The 14,338-nt window shown below is 41.9% G+C and overlaps 1 protein-coding gene across 2 annotated transcripts in view; it reads right to left on the minus strand.

The window, feature by feature from the left end:
* Positions 1-14,338, minus strand: part of adam12b (ADAM metallopeptidase domain 12b) — a 71,416-nt gene that overhangs the window by 35,045 nt on the left and 22,033 nt on the right. For both annotated transcript variants that reach the window (XM_060072803.1, XM_060072804.1), the window contains exons 4-5: positions 2,076-2,154; positions 387-463 (exon numbers count right to left, since the gene is read on the minus strand). In XM_060072803.1, coding sequence (XP_059928786.1) covers positions 387-463; positions 2,076-2,154 — 156 coding nt within the window. The remainder of the gene's footprint in view (positions 1-386; positions 464-2,075; positions 2,155-14,338) is intronic.

The following is a 14,338-nucleotide window of genomic DNA, read 5'->3' on the forward strand; positions in this document are numbered from 1 at the left end:
GCCCCTCCAGTTCAGACAGATTTCCAGTCAACCTGGCAGGGGCCAATCCTAACCGCTCAACTAATGAGGGGCGGGTTTGATATCAGGACCCCCTATGGGAGCGCCACAGAGACATTTACATAAACCAAGATGGCTGCCGCTGAAGTGTCACACGCTCTGATTGGTGGTCGTAGGTCTATCCAATTGTGTCCAGTGCATTTTGGTCTGCGGCTGCTGATAGCGCCCCTTGGAAATGGAAAAATGAACTGAGAGCTTCCAGACCAATATGCATTTGCAAATTGGCCGGGCAATGTCAGGCTACCTGAAATGTATTTAAAGAGGGGAGAAAAAGCCCTTAAAAAAGGTTACTACCTACCCTGTAACATATTACATATTTAATTTCTTACCGAAGGCCTGAGCAGGCACTAAGGGAGACATCCGATTTCAGACGCCCCTGCACCTCTCCATGGTAGTAGCAGTTTTTCTACGAGAGAGAAAAAGAGGAAGAAAAATATGATGTCTGTCCTGCTTCACCGCGCAAAGTGCCTCAAGAGAGGCTGAGGCAGAACAGCCCGGGGGAACACCATGGCTAAACAGTGAACCGGGCGGGCCTGACATCGTCCGGTACCCTGGATGAGGGCAACGGAGGTAGCGGCTAATTTTAGCGGCTAATTAATTCAGCGTCTTTGTCCATTCAGCGTCTCATGGCACGTTTTATGGGAGCACATAAAGCTCCCCAGTAAAATGTTTTGTTGTCCCGCCAGGCATAACTCTTTGAGCAAGTTACCAGTAGTCAATTATAAAGTAAAAAAAGAGATCTTCAGCACTGGCTTATTCCCAACAAACTTTTCAAAGGGAAACTTTTTCAAGGGGGCTCGAGGTCATGTCGTTTTGCGATTGTACAATTATTACTTTGCAATCACGGTGGATCATTGTAACGTATCCTTTATCTCACATTCACCGCATCATTTAAGGTAGACTATAGAAATTCAAAGTCGGGGTCTCCTTAGTAGTCCACTGCATGATCCAACATTTGTTTTAAATGACGTTTTTTTAAAGAAGATGAGACTAAAACAAGGAGAAGGGAATGTTTCCATATTCACGTCTCCAACATGAAAGATACATTAGGAGGATATTGTTTACCGCTCACTATGAACGCTTTTATCAAACAACAAAACTGTCTGGCCATATTTATGTTTTCATACTGCCGACCATTTATACAATATTGAAGAATAAAACATGTTGCAATCCAGTGACTCAAAAAGATACTCAATATAATGCTACTTTTAGTAGCAAAAAACAAAATGTGGATGACTTTGCAAAGTTGCAAAGGCTTTGTTACAAAACAGCCATTTCCCTACTTTAACATTTGGCCTCTGCCTTTTAAGTGACATGCCGGGTTGCCTATTGGCCACAAAAAGAGGTGTGCCTTATTAACTCAGTCCTCTGGGAATTAAGCGATGACTCAAGCCTAACAAACTCCTTGGCATTCTTTTCCGTGCATTATAATAATTAATATCAACATGGTCGCTGCCAACTCATCAGGTCTCCAATATGATTACAACTATTTCACATTAGTCTTGATTTGGTTGAGGACTGATTCACTCACACACACACAGGCACACACACGCACAGACACACACACACACACACACACACACACACACACACACACACACACACACACACACACAGATTCACTAGGGGAACTCAGGCACTCACACAGGAGCACACACCCGCTGGCACAGACGTGATTATAATTAAAAATAAGATTGTATAAAATCACTTAGAAAGGATTTGAGTGTTTGAAGAGCCGCAGCAACGGAACGTCCTGCTGGTCTTCTCAGTTGTGGGATTCGAGGCGGCTCACTCAGTGGTGATGTGGAAAGAACATTAAAAGCAAAAAATCGTAGAGACCCCAAACGTTGAAACACAAAGACCAAACGAGCAACAAACACTCTAGACACGAGAGGTAGGTCTACGTTTTCATTTGTACTTCTTAACAAGATCTATTTTCTTAAACAGTGTACCAAAAGGTCTGCTGTATGCCAACTGTCTGCCACGCCCACAAAGGCCCTGTGCAGTGGGAAGCCTACCGTGGACGCGTGTGCGTTGGTGATGGCGTCTCCATCCTCTCCATAGTGCGTCTCCGTGTAGTGATTCGTAAAGAGGCCGCTAGAGTCGGAAGACAAAGAGAGCGGAGGATTATTTGACAGAAAGCAACGATTTTTGTGTCAAATTCTGATGCAAGACCGTTGCAAAACACAAACACTGCCATGTAACCAATGTTATAACCGATGTTTCAGACAACTGTGTTGGTCTGTAATGGTTGTCAATAAACCATGTTAGTACTTCAGAATAGATAGACATCAAATCTTAAAGAATACATTGCCTTTTTTTTCAGTTAAAAATAAGTCTTATAGAGTTATTACTAGAGTTACTAGAGTTAGAGTTCCAATGTGTGTTGCATATTTTGTCCACATTTGTCTTCAATGGTTGTTAAATTAAGCATGTACATGTTTGTTAAAAGAAAAACAAGTGCTAGATACATAACAAATTCCTCTGCCTTTGCAAAAAACGATATGTGGTCATTTTTGACATAGTGTCCTTAAATAAACTTCCCATTCAGACGGTTTAAAAAAAAGCATAAAGAATAAATTCTACAGGGAGAAGGCCTAATTATCTTCACTGTGTGCCCACGGGCCCCGGTGTACTGCTGGATGTGTGCTTGTTCGTGTGTCTTAACACCTTGAGCAATAAACAGATGGACACACACAGTTCCAGTCTGGCTAGGCAAGCGATAGAGAGACCAGCACCTTTCTAGAGCCGTATCTAGAGCTGCATGCCTGCACTGACTTGCCAGGAGTGTGTGTGTGTGTGTGTGTGTGTGTGTGTGTGTGTGTGTGTGTGTGTGTGTGTGTGTGTGTGTGTGTGTGGGGTGGTCTTTTGTTGAGCCCCCTATGCTGGTTGGTTCAGACTAAACCGATAAGGTCCGGTCGTAATTCAGTTTCCCTTTCTTATTCCCTTCCCTTATTGTCCGACAGACAGGCCACTGTTATATTCTTATTTAAATGTAAATCTGAATCCCTCGGCCCCAATCTGTACATTCTGCTGTGACACCAACGCGGCCTGTCTCGGAGAGTTAATAAAGAACAGCTTATCGGGAAAACCTGCGTTTTCCGCTGGATGCCCTTCCTCGTAAAAATGCGATGAAATAATGTGTCTTTCTGTGGAAAGGGCAAAAGATATTTACATTGTAATAGGCAAGCGGGCTGCCATTTGGTTCATTAGGCCAGTCTGATAGTGTAGTCTTGATCTAGATCATGTATTTAAAGAACAATGTATTTAATTTGTTATGTAAAAAAGCATTCCGTAGCATATTTCATAAAGATTCAGAAGAATACGGTTTAGACACAGAAGCCACTCTTTAATTTCCTCCTACAAACGTGGTTGAAGCATTTTTATGAAGGCAGGCATTTGTAGAGAGGTGGAGAACATTTTCCTTCTCTATTATTTAGTTTGGTGTTTCATATTTAATGCAAACCTTGTATTTCTCTTGATGTGTTTGGCGGGGGGCTCTGTCTTGGCTGGTAATGGGGCTTATCTGGTAGAGTTTGCCTTAAAACCCATCAAGGATATCACCATCATTTGTCTCCGAATGGATATATTCTTCAGAGAATTTTCATACACCTGATTTGAGCAAATGAGACCCACAAATCTCACTTCCAATGAAATTAATAAACCAAGTCGAGGCAAAGCAGCTTCCGAGATAAGACGCAGCCGAGCCCCATGGGAAATGAAGTTTTTTTTTACGATGGTATTATGCCACCACTTTTCCCGAAACTCATAAGGTCTTTAAATACCCATTACGCCTTTAATGTGGCTTATCATACCATTAGCGACCGCTAAACCAAATCTGATAAGCTACCAGCTGGTAATCACCTCCCGTTTGAGTCCCATTTGAAATATGTGACGATAGGATAGGCTAAAATAACAACCGTTGTGAACGTGCTAATGTGTCGCTGTTAACATTAGCCTGTGTTGCTGTTAACCCCATCGATGGGGTGTATCTCAAATATGGGTTAGGACAGAGGGTTGCAGCCTTGCATTTCTGATGCAATTCAATTGATCTGTTAGGAAATCCAAACCCATGGAATTTTGAACTTTGTAACCAAAACTGTTGGTGGTACTGCGGTAAATGTGGTGGTTTTTTAAATGGACTAAAGGTCACGCTCATGATAATTCCCGCTTAAATTCTGTAGAGTTGGTTCGTAGAGGACTTTGGGAAGGGGGCCGAGGCTGTTTGGTTGGTTGGGTAAAGCTGGCTTACAGCACTGACCAATGGCATACCGTATTAAATCTGCTTGTTTTACAAAAAGGAACCACTAGTAATCAAATGTTTGGCAAGGCATGGAGCAGAAGGTTTCAAGCTTCCCCATCATCTTTGGCAATATTCCTCTTATGAATATGGTTACAAGTCTTGGTTTTACAAATAATTAATCTTAAATTCGTCATATTTTGATGATAAAACATGTATGTGTATTGCTCCCAATCCCACTATCTCATACACACACACACACACACACACACACACACACACACACACACACACACACACACACACACACACACACACACACACACACACTCACAAACACACACTCTTTTGCTTTCACAGCTTAACAGTATTCACAGGGATACTCAACAAAAAAATGAGGAACATATCTATCAAAAACCGCCATGGGTAGCACACCGGGGACTACACGCACACACAGAGACACACACACATACACACACACACATTCACACATACTACTCTCAGCCCCGGGTCACCTTGAGATAGCTGGCCATGGATTTTGAATGATGCTGTATCTGTTGTTCTAAAGCATTGCAGTGGAAGTCAGCTAACATGTTGGCATATTGTTTGGGTTCTAGGGTTTTAACAGGGTGGGAGGGGCCGGACATTTAGTTCACCATCATCTTGGTTCGTCCAAGGGGGGGCAGAGTGGGGAAGGGGGGGTGTATCTACTCAAATTGCATTCAGATGAAGGACAGCTTCGCAGTATCCACCTTTTCTTTGATCTAACCCCTGGGGAGTCACTATGGCTCCCGGTACAAAGTGATCATGACCGATGACGTAGCCGAATCAGTTTACCTTCCCCTTACAGTTCAGTGTCTTAGTACAGTAGTACAGTGATGAGCTGTAAAAGTGGGTCACGTCCCAGCCGAGGAGCTACGTGTAGTGTGGCACATGGCAGATAAGACGGGCTGCAGCATTCAGCCCAAAGCACCCAGCCCGGTATGGACAGATGCAAAATTTTGTTTTTTGAGTCCAAAGTCCAAAAAACACGTGGAAAAATACAGGCCCAATAAATTCGCACTGTGTTATTTTTGCCATAAAAACAATATGATTATATTATTATTTTTTGGTCACGCTACAAATATGAATCGGGATTCATTCTCCATGTACTTTGGGTTCTAGAAATATAAATCACGGGTTTGTGCGGCTCTCGCGCTGAGTTTGAAACTATTGCAGAGGGACGTGACGTTTGGCGCCCCCATGGATTTGAGCCGCGTTGACAGGTTTAGCCTGGAGGTTGCTGATCAGTACGACAAATGTAAAACCATGGTTCCTTTCTCCTCCTGGAAACTACTGAGGAAATAGCTTCTGTTTCGTTCTTGGTCTGTAAACAAAGACCTTTTAGAAATATTTTCTTGAGGAATGACTTATTTAAAGATAAATCTAATCGGTGCATATATGGAAAATGAAATAATGCAAGGATTTAGTCACAGCTTTTGGCATTTGGCGAGAAAGACAAATTAGTAGTTGAAATGCCCTTTTCAAAAGATTAATCACACCCTGAATGTGGATTTCTTGCCGTTTCGCTGCATTTACCCACGTTTCCTTCAAGGTGCACCAGTTTGTTCCACGTGTTTCATAATGGTCGAAGATTGCTTTATTGATTCCAAGCTCCTTAAGAGTCCTCTGGTCTTTTTCACAAGGCACCAACCTGAGTATTAATGACTTGTATATATGCTAAAAACTAAATTGTGATAACCTGTGCAAGATCCATGTTCCCACAGGGAGAAACACATTCTTTTGAACATTTGAAAATTCACTCAGTATCTTGTGCTGTTACCCAAAAACTCAGAAAAAGACACACACATACACGCATACAAAATCACTGGCTATTTATATCTACTGCCCTTGGTTGAATGATCAAGTGGGTTTACTATGGTCAGTTCCGATCCCCTAACAAAGACAGATAAATGTGTTGATTGGAAAAGAGGCAGAGCATCGCTAGAGTGCTCGGTGAATTTAGAACAAACGACAACAGACACGCATCATGGGTACATTTAAAACTGTTATGCATCACGGTGTAAACACTCTTTACACGATTTGATGATTCGCAGACAAATTCAATCTTTCCCCAGGCAGAACGTTGTATAAAATGTAGTTGCATTTATTTATATTCTAAGAGCTCACTCTATATTATTTAGATATTTGTACATATAAATATATATATACACATAATTCTAAGAGCTGTGGCTGTAACATAATTCATTATAACATTCCCTGGAGTGTGGATCCAGTGCGGAGAAAGACGTGTCTCTTCCTCTGCATTATACGGGCCACGTTTGATCACGGCTAAATAGTGTGTTTTATTAAGCTCCTCTTTCTCCACACTAATCGAATCCCTGCCCTCCCCTGGCTCATATCTACCAGAGAAGGATCCTTCTGTCAGGGATGGGGAGTGAGAGAGAGGAGGAAAATTGAGACTGAGAGTTGAAGTGATACAGAGAGAGAGACAGAGACAGTGAGAGAGAGAGAGAGAGAGAGAGAGAGAGAGAGAGAGAGAGAGAGAGAGAGAGAGAGAGAGAGAGAGAGAGAGAGAGAGGGAGGGGGGGGAGGGGGAGAGAGAGAGAGAGAGCAAAACAAATAAATGGAGGGCAAAAAAAGAGAAAGAGAGGGAATAAGAGAGATAGAGGGGAAAAGAGTGAAAGACAACCATAGAAATACAGAGATTAGAGAATGGGAACAGAGGGATATGGTGGCTGGAGAGCGAAAGAGAGAGAATAAGATATATATAGAGCATAGGAGACAGAGGAGAGCAGTGGCTGACAGCTCTAATTCTATATCCTGGTACGGCGGCGGTTGTAATTGATTTACATTGGGCTGCGTGTCACCTTGGCTGATCCAGGACTCTGTAGGAGCACTGAAGTGTACAGTGGAAGATACAGAAGGAGAGAGAGAGAGAGAGAGAGAGAGAGAGAGAGAGAGAGAGAGAGAGAGAGAGAGAGAGAGAGAGAGAGAGAGAGAGAGAGCAAGAGAAAACAAAAATCCCCAGAGATAAAGATTCATCATTTATGCAGGATCTTTCTGCTGTGGGGAACTTTACTAACCCCAGCTTGTAATCTGACACTCTCTCTATTAAATCATGTAAGGGTGATACTCATATGTATCTGAACATCCAATGTGTACATTCACATTTAGTTATTTAACACTTATTCTCCAAAGCCAGAGGGTGAGGTTGAGAACGATCAAAATATTGGATTGAATTAAGTGCTTCACAGCCAAGTTTCTGAAAAACGTCTTTCTTTTAACATTAGTGCACAATCGTTACATCTCAAGATACGAAGTGCAGTCTAGGTCAAACATCATAAACCTGAGCGTATGCCGAGTCAGTGATTTTTAGATAAAGTATATTTCTCCAGAATAAAAGGCGGAATCTGATTAAGAAATCAGTTTTGAACAAATGGGTAACAGACTGCTGAAACAAGAGGAGTGCTGTATCAAAAGTGAACACGATCTAAGACAAATAAAGAGAGACATTTTAATGCATTTCACAAGGCAGTGATCGAATCAGTGTGCCTGTGAAACAAATGGCTTTTTAAACTTTAGCGAGGAAAATAAGAATTTGATATATTATCGTGTCACCCAAGTCTCAATTAAAAGCAATTTCAGAGATCCAACGTTTTGAAAATCGCTCTTTGTGGATTTAATTAAGAAGAAACAGATAACACTGATAAATGTATTTTGTAATACGTTTCTAACCTCAGGGAAACAAACCCAAATCAAATCTTCTGACTTGGAACAGAAATATTGAGCTAGGGCATAACACTTCCACACAAATCCACAAAATATTATTAATAACAAAGCATTTCATTTATATTGCTTTTTTTAACACTCAAAGACACTTTCCAAAGGCCAAATAAGAAGAAAAATACAAAATAATCGCATGCAAGGGAATAGGCAAATAAGAAGGACAGAGAGGGGAGGAAAGTGACATGTTAAAGGCAGGGCTCTCAAGTCTCACGCATTCAGCGTGAGACACACGCAATTCAACCCATGCACACGCTCACACGCCACACTTCGTATTTCTCACGCAGAGAAATTACCAGGATAGCGCCCACCAACTTGCTCCGCTATTTAGCAGTGGAAGGGTAGGAATCAAATGGGTTCCCCGTACGTAGGGTGACATCCTCTTTTGCCCAGACATGCCATCTTTTTGAGACACTTAAAAAAAAGGAATTTCAAAATCGTCCGGGATTTTATTAAAGCCTCATACATGTTCACATTTAATTTGCGTTGCGTTCCTCTGGGTCAGTCACAAACTAGTTAGGCTACGCCCTCCCCTAATCAGTTCTGTTCGCTTTGCATTGGCGGAAGTGAGTAGGGGGAGTGGTTAAGTAGAGCCTTCAGATTGGACGGTTTGACTTTAGAGTTACTGTCATGTTTTGTATTTTTTTCTTTTTACCATTTTACCATTAACACATTTCTCCTACAGGGGATTGATAAAGTTCTATCTATTGAACAGAAAGAAACACTTGGTCATACTTTCCACACTTTACCACAGCATTGGCCTACTGAATGCCACAGATATATTTTTGAGCATTGGACTGGGTGCCACATAAATATATAATTATGTTTTTGCACGTTTGCAACGTTTAAAAGTTCAGGGAAAAGGATATGCCTCTACTGGTGTTGCTTAGGCCAATATCCTTTTGAGGCAGTGTTTTTTCTGAATATTAGTGTTAAGGGCCAATAATGCTTACTATCATACATTAGTCACCATGTCTGTGGACACATTTGTATGCAGTCACATATTAATATAGCCCCCCCCCCCCCCCCCCCCGCCGCCGCAGCCACCGACAAAATCTCACTCTGAACTCAGTTAAAAACTTGAGAGCCATGTAAAGGCACATTTGAAAAAGGATGTGTTTTGATGATGCTTTCATAAATCAAGTATTAATAAAGAAGAACCATATGTATCTCTTTGACAGGACATGGCATTGCACACCCAGGCTACAACAGCAACAGTGCGTAAGAAGACCTTGCACCCTCACACCTTGTTTTATACTGTCGACAGGGCCCTTAACGACAACAACGCATCGTCCCTACCATCCAATTTCATGAGCAGGACCTAACAACTATGAATCCATGCACGCCCTCTTTACCCCCCCTCTGCTCCTCTGTGTAGCGTGGAGGGTTTTTCATCACCTATCGCACAACACAAACCCACGCCTCACCGCGCATCATGTGTCATGGGATGCCCAAGGCTAGTTAGCATTGAGCTCCACAACGGGAGTAGAAAGAAACACGCAACAAGGCTCTTTGGAAAAGAAGGGCCGAGAGCCTTCTTTCAGTCCTCCTGACTCATCAAAACCAAAGTGATGTTCTCCCCTCCTTCGCTCTCACCGGAAGGGCATATATATTAGTGTTTAGTATGAAATCAGCGATCAGTCAAACCATTGTGTGGATTTATGAGTTCCTTATCTTTTATATGATAGGGTGTATAATTTCATAAAACTATTTGCCAGAACTCAGGTCTGCAGAAACAGTAAAGTTCAATCAAAAACATAGTCTAGATACACAACACAGACAAATCCATACAAAAAGCCATCAGTGACACATAATGACAGATAATACACCCAATCCCACAGTCCATGCAGGAATGGGAAAGAAGGGTTAGGGCTTAAGGCGTTGGATTCTCATACAAAGCTCCCTGGTTTCGGTTTGAACTCCAATGTTCTACATGTCGGTTCCCTGAGCAAGATGTCTTAATGCTACCAGCTCCTTAATGATCTGCATCTATCAAAGTCAATTATACTGAAACGGAAATAGCTTAACTACTGGCTGGTGAAGGGCCACTGCCAAAGCCTGGTTGACTTGATGTGGAAGAACGCCTACGCACATGAACACACAATGATTCAGTCCGATGATTAAGGACAATGATTCACTCAGCTGTTGTTCTGCACCTCTGAACCCTACTCTCTACCTGGATGAAACATTGCCATGATGTCTCACTGACATCATGGCAATGATGTCAGTGAGACATCAGAGAGAGAGAGAGCGCAAAAGAGAGCACGATTAAACGAAAAAATGCCCTCCCTTTCGGCTCCCTCCATCCCATTTTTCTCCGGTATTGAGAAGTGTTGCATTTGTGATCAGGAGAGATGAATTTTCTGAATCATCAGAGAAGAGATGCAATGATTGCTTGGTCTTAACTCTAAATTTGCCCATACAGAGGAAGGCGCAGTCAACCAGAACAGATGTTCTCATAGAGCATTTCAATCATAGCTGACAGCTATGGTATTTCTTACAAATTACACTCAAATAATAGCTCTTAAATCGTACCTGCAGAACCTTTCAAGAGCATCGAAAAAATTACTTTTATTACCTAACCAGGTCAGGATAGTGTCGTGAGGCAAGGCGACTCCCGGAGTCGGACCAAAGGTACTGGTACTAGAACAAAGGTATTGGGTTCAATCCCCAATGTCCGCAGGCTAACCTGTAGGCTCCCTTGAGAAAGCTTACCTTTAACTCCTACCTACTCCTTAATGACCTGTGTCTGTATGAGATACAAGTCATTTAGGGAAAAAGTGTCAGCTAAATGACTTAGAAACTGTACGCATGAACTATCCGAGGAAATATTTGAACCATTATTCACTTCTTGGTAAAAAAAAGAAAGAAAAAATGATTGATGTGCAATCAAACAATGTCTACTGTCATAATATAACGTTTTGTACTTCCACATTTAATAAAGTGCCTTGGGCCACTTAGGTTCAGCAAAGCTCCAGATGAATTATTTTTATTTTTTATAAAGCTGGCCTGCATGTGCCCGTTGAATATGCAAAAACGGAAAATGATTCCCTCACTTCACACATTTTTCCTCATTATTGTAAGAGCATGAAGTCATCTCGCCCCTCGGATGGTTTAAAGGTACAAGTTGGCCGATTTGAAGAGAGCCCGAGAGGAAAAAACACCCCTTTCTACAATACCTCCATGTGCTGCGCAGGCCTCTATTGACTGCTTGCATAAATCACATTAGAACCCTATGGGGGTAACCTTCCACTGTCTTCCCCTTGATTCAGACCCATTCCATTAAATGCCTTTTCACCCCAGCAGAGCCAATTTGTTTTGCAAAATAGATGCTAGTGTTGGAGACAGAATATTTCTTAAATGTGTTGTTTTATTTGGTAAATGAGCGTGTGATTAATGAATCGTGAGTGAGCTCACATCAGCGGGCTCAGGAACAATGTGGGGAACAAGGGAAGGGTGGAAGGTAAATGCTAGCCGTTCCTGGAGGCCTTATCGACAATAAGGCGCAGTCAGCCATATGCTTCTTCTGGCTCCTCCATAAATACACCATAGATCACATCATTAAATGATTATCTGTTTGTCGTTTTTTTTGAAGTTTTGATGAAGATGATTAAATGACTTTTCAAACAGGGTCTTGTGGTTTGGTGACGTGCATCTTCGTCTGCTGAGCAGGGGTTTGATGTATAACCATATTTAATGGCACAGTTACTTTCAACTTTTGCATAATATAAATACTGTTGTAAGCCTATACGATTTTACATACAAGTTTTAGTCTATCCAGGCGGAGCCCTTTATTGAACCACACTATTCAGCTAATACCATAGTTATGCAGGAGAGCCGCAGTGGAGCTGAAACAGAATACAGAGACAGAAACACAAAAGGAAAGTCAACATGATGGATGAGGACTGAAGCGAAATGCTGGACAACGTTAGCATGACTGTAGTGGGAGGGCCATTACACAACTCAGAACAGATGTCGCAGACGTCGCCATCATGCCAAGGGTCAGGAAACCGCAGTGGAGAAAAAAGGTTGTATATTTTTTCTGTTTGAAATTGAAGTTCACCGAGGGCTAATGGCTAATTTCCTGGTAACGTACCGTCCATGGAGAACACACCTTTCCCTCTCTCCATTGGGTTGACTAGCGATCCATCACATTGTTTTAGCTCCAGGTATCTCTTCAGCTTGGGGCAAAAGGATGTTCTATATTTCCCCGTGGACAGGGCGCTCCGTATGCCAGCGTGTTGCCTCCTGGCTGATGGGAATCAGGGGGCAAACTAGCACGTGTGCAACTTCAAGCTAGTGCCCTGCTGTGTAGTGTTCTAGGGTGGTTAGTGTGTACGACAAATGAATTGAGACGAAATTCATGCATTTTCACATACTATTTCATCATCAACTTTTTATCCAATTAAGCGTGCCATTAACGAGCAGGCATCGTTTAGGCTTACTCGGCTGAGCATTTCATGCCAAACCGGAAATGAACCCAGTCCGCAATGTCGATAGGTGCATCACTCTGGTCCAGACTATCCTTCCTGCCTATCCTTTCCTCTGAAGAGACAGACTGAGACGGATATTTCAAGGTCCGAAATATCCTTCTCAGTCTGTCGACGGAACAAATAGTGTATCATGCCCTTCTCAGTCAAGCTTAGAGCAACGTCTCTTCACAGAGGTGGTGACGTATTTGTACATAATCTGTAAATCCGATGAGCGTGTTTGTCGCTGGGGGGAAAAACAAGGTGGAAGCTCTGTTGCTGCTTGTCTCTGTCTTTGCTAGTGGCCACTTCGTTCGCTCTTGTTGTAAGCACTGCATGCATGGAGTCAGGGTTGGGCACAAACACATCAAAATGTATTTCCAAATAAAATACCAAAAACCAACCTTAAAAATGTATCAAAATAAACGACAAAATACAGCATCCAAAAAAATTATCAAAAATAAAATACTGTATTATTGTATCTTCAAAATACTACCAAATACTTCTTTCCCCAGGGCAGTTTTTTAAACAACCTTTTTCTAATAGCCTTTTTCATCTATCCCTTCACTTGTACACTACCTGGAAAGACATCTGAAAGCAAGAGACTCCTTCCATAATCAACAGTCAACAGATTAGATATGCTGCTGACCCCTCATGTTAGACATCCCAATGTAAACCTCTGCCCTGAGAAATGTTCGGTAACTCAAGGAACCCTTCCTTATTTACTCTCTTGGTGTAATAGATTGCCCACTATGAATCAGTGACAATAACTCAAAGACAAACAATACAAATGCATGATTTATTTGAAAATTAAAATTAGGCAGCATTTTAACCTTTTCAGTTATTTAATCCCATCACTACCAAATTTATGGTGAGTTGCATTACAGTTGAATAATTTTGTATACACCTGAAACTGTTGTGTGCACAACCTCTATCAATGTTAATGCAAAAATGTAAGAAAGAAAACAATCTGGTTGTCACATTAATACCATTATCAATCATTTCTTATTTGAAATGTGCAAGAGGTTGGAAATGTCCTTATTTGAGGTAGGAAATTATCTTGTCAAGTCACCATAGCACTGAAATATTTCACAGGTCAGAGAACATAGACAAATTTAAAGACGAGAAAAAAACGGTGAAAATAGCAAACTCAAGTGTGCTATCAAAGCTTGTGAACTCAAGTCCTTGTGCTGTCCTTGTGTGAGCAAAGGAGTATGTGCAACCTTAACCACCTTGGCTAGTGGTGTCTCCTCAGTTGATGCCTTTAAGCACAAATAGTGTTGCATTCAGACAACGCCTATGAGGCCTGTTAATCAGTCCAGCAAAGGAAAATAAACGCTCTACTGGAGCAGAAGACGGAATGATGGTATTGAACCTCACAACAATGTTCTTGAAGAGGGGGTACTGGTCCAAGGATGGCAAGTACTTCTTTTGGTCCTCTAAAGCAGTGACTCTAGCTCAGTCTTGCTGTGAGTTGGCTTCTGGAAAACGTCCACGTCTTCTGTAAAGATAAAGAAGTCATCCTCTTCCTCTACCATAGCAGTTGCGTTTGAAGCCTTAATCTCAGTAACAAGCCCAAGATCTGTGGCAGCCTGAAGCATTAGTTCTTGGATTCTTTGTTTTTTACTTGACATTTTTGGAGGCATCTTGAAGTACGGATGGTTCACACTCGCCAGGGTCGCTTCATTCACTTCTGGTCGAAGTTCTAGAAAGGCACCAAATCTGCGCTGGAAACCATCAACTATGGCATGCAGAAGGTGTGAGCAGAAACGGAGGCTGTTGGCAT

The sequence above is a fragment of the Gadus macrocephalus genome, chromosome 15 (assembly GCF_031168955.1).
Source record: "Gadus macrocephalus chromosome 15, ASM3116895v1".
NCBI lineage: Eukaryota > Metazoa > Chordata > Actinopteri > Gadiformes > Gadidae > Gadus > Gadus macrocephalus.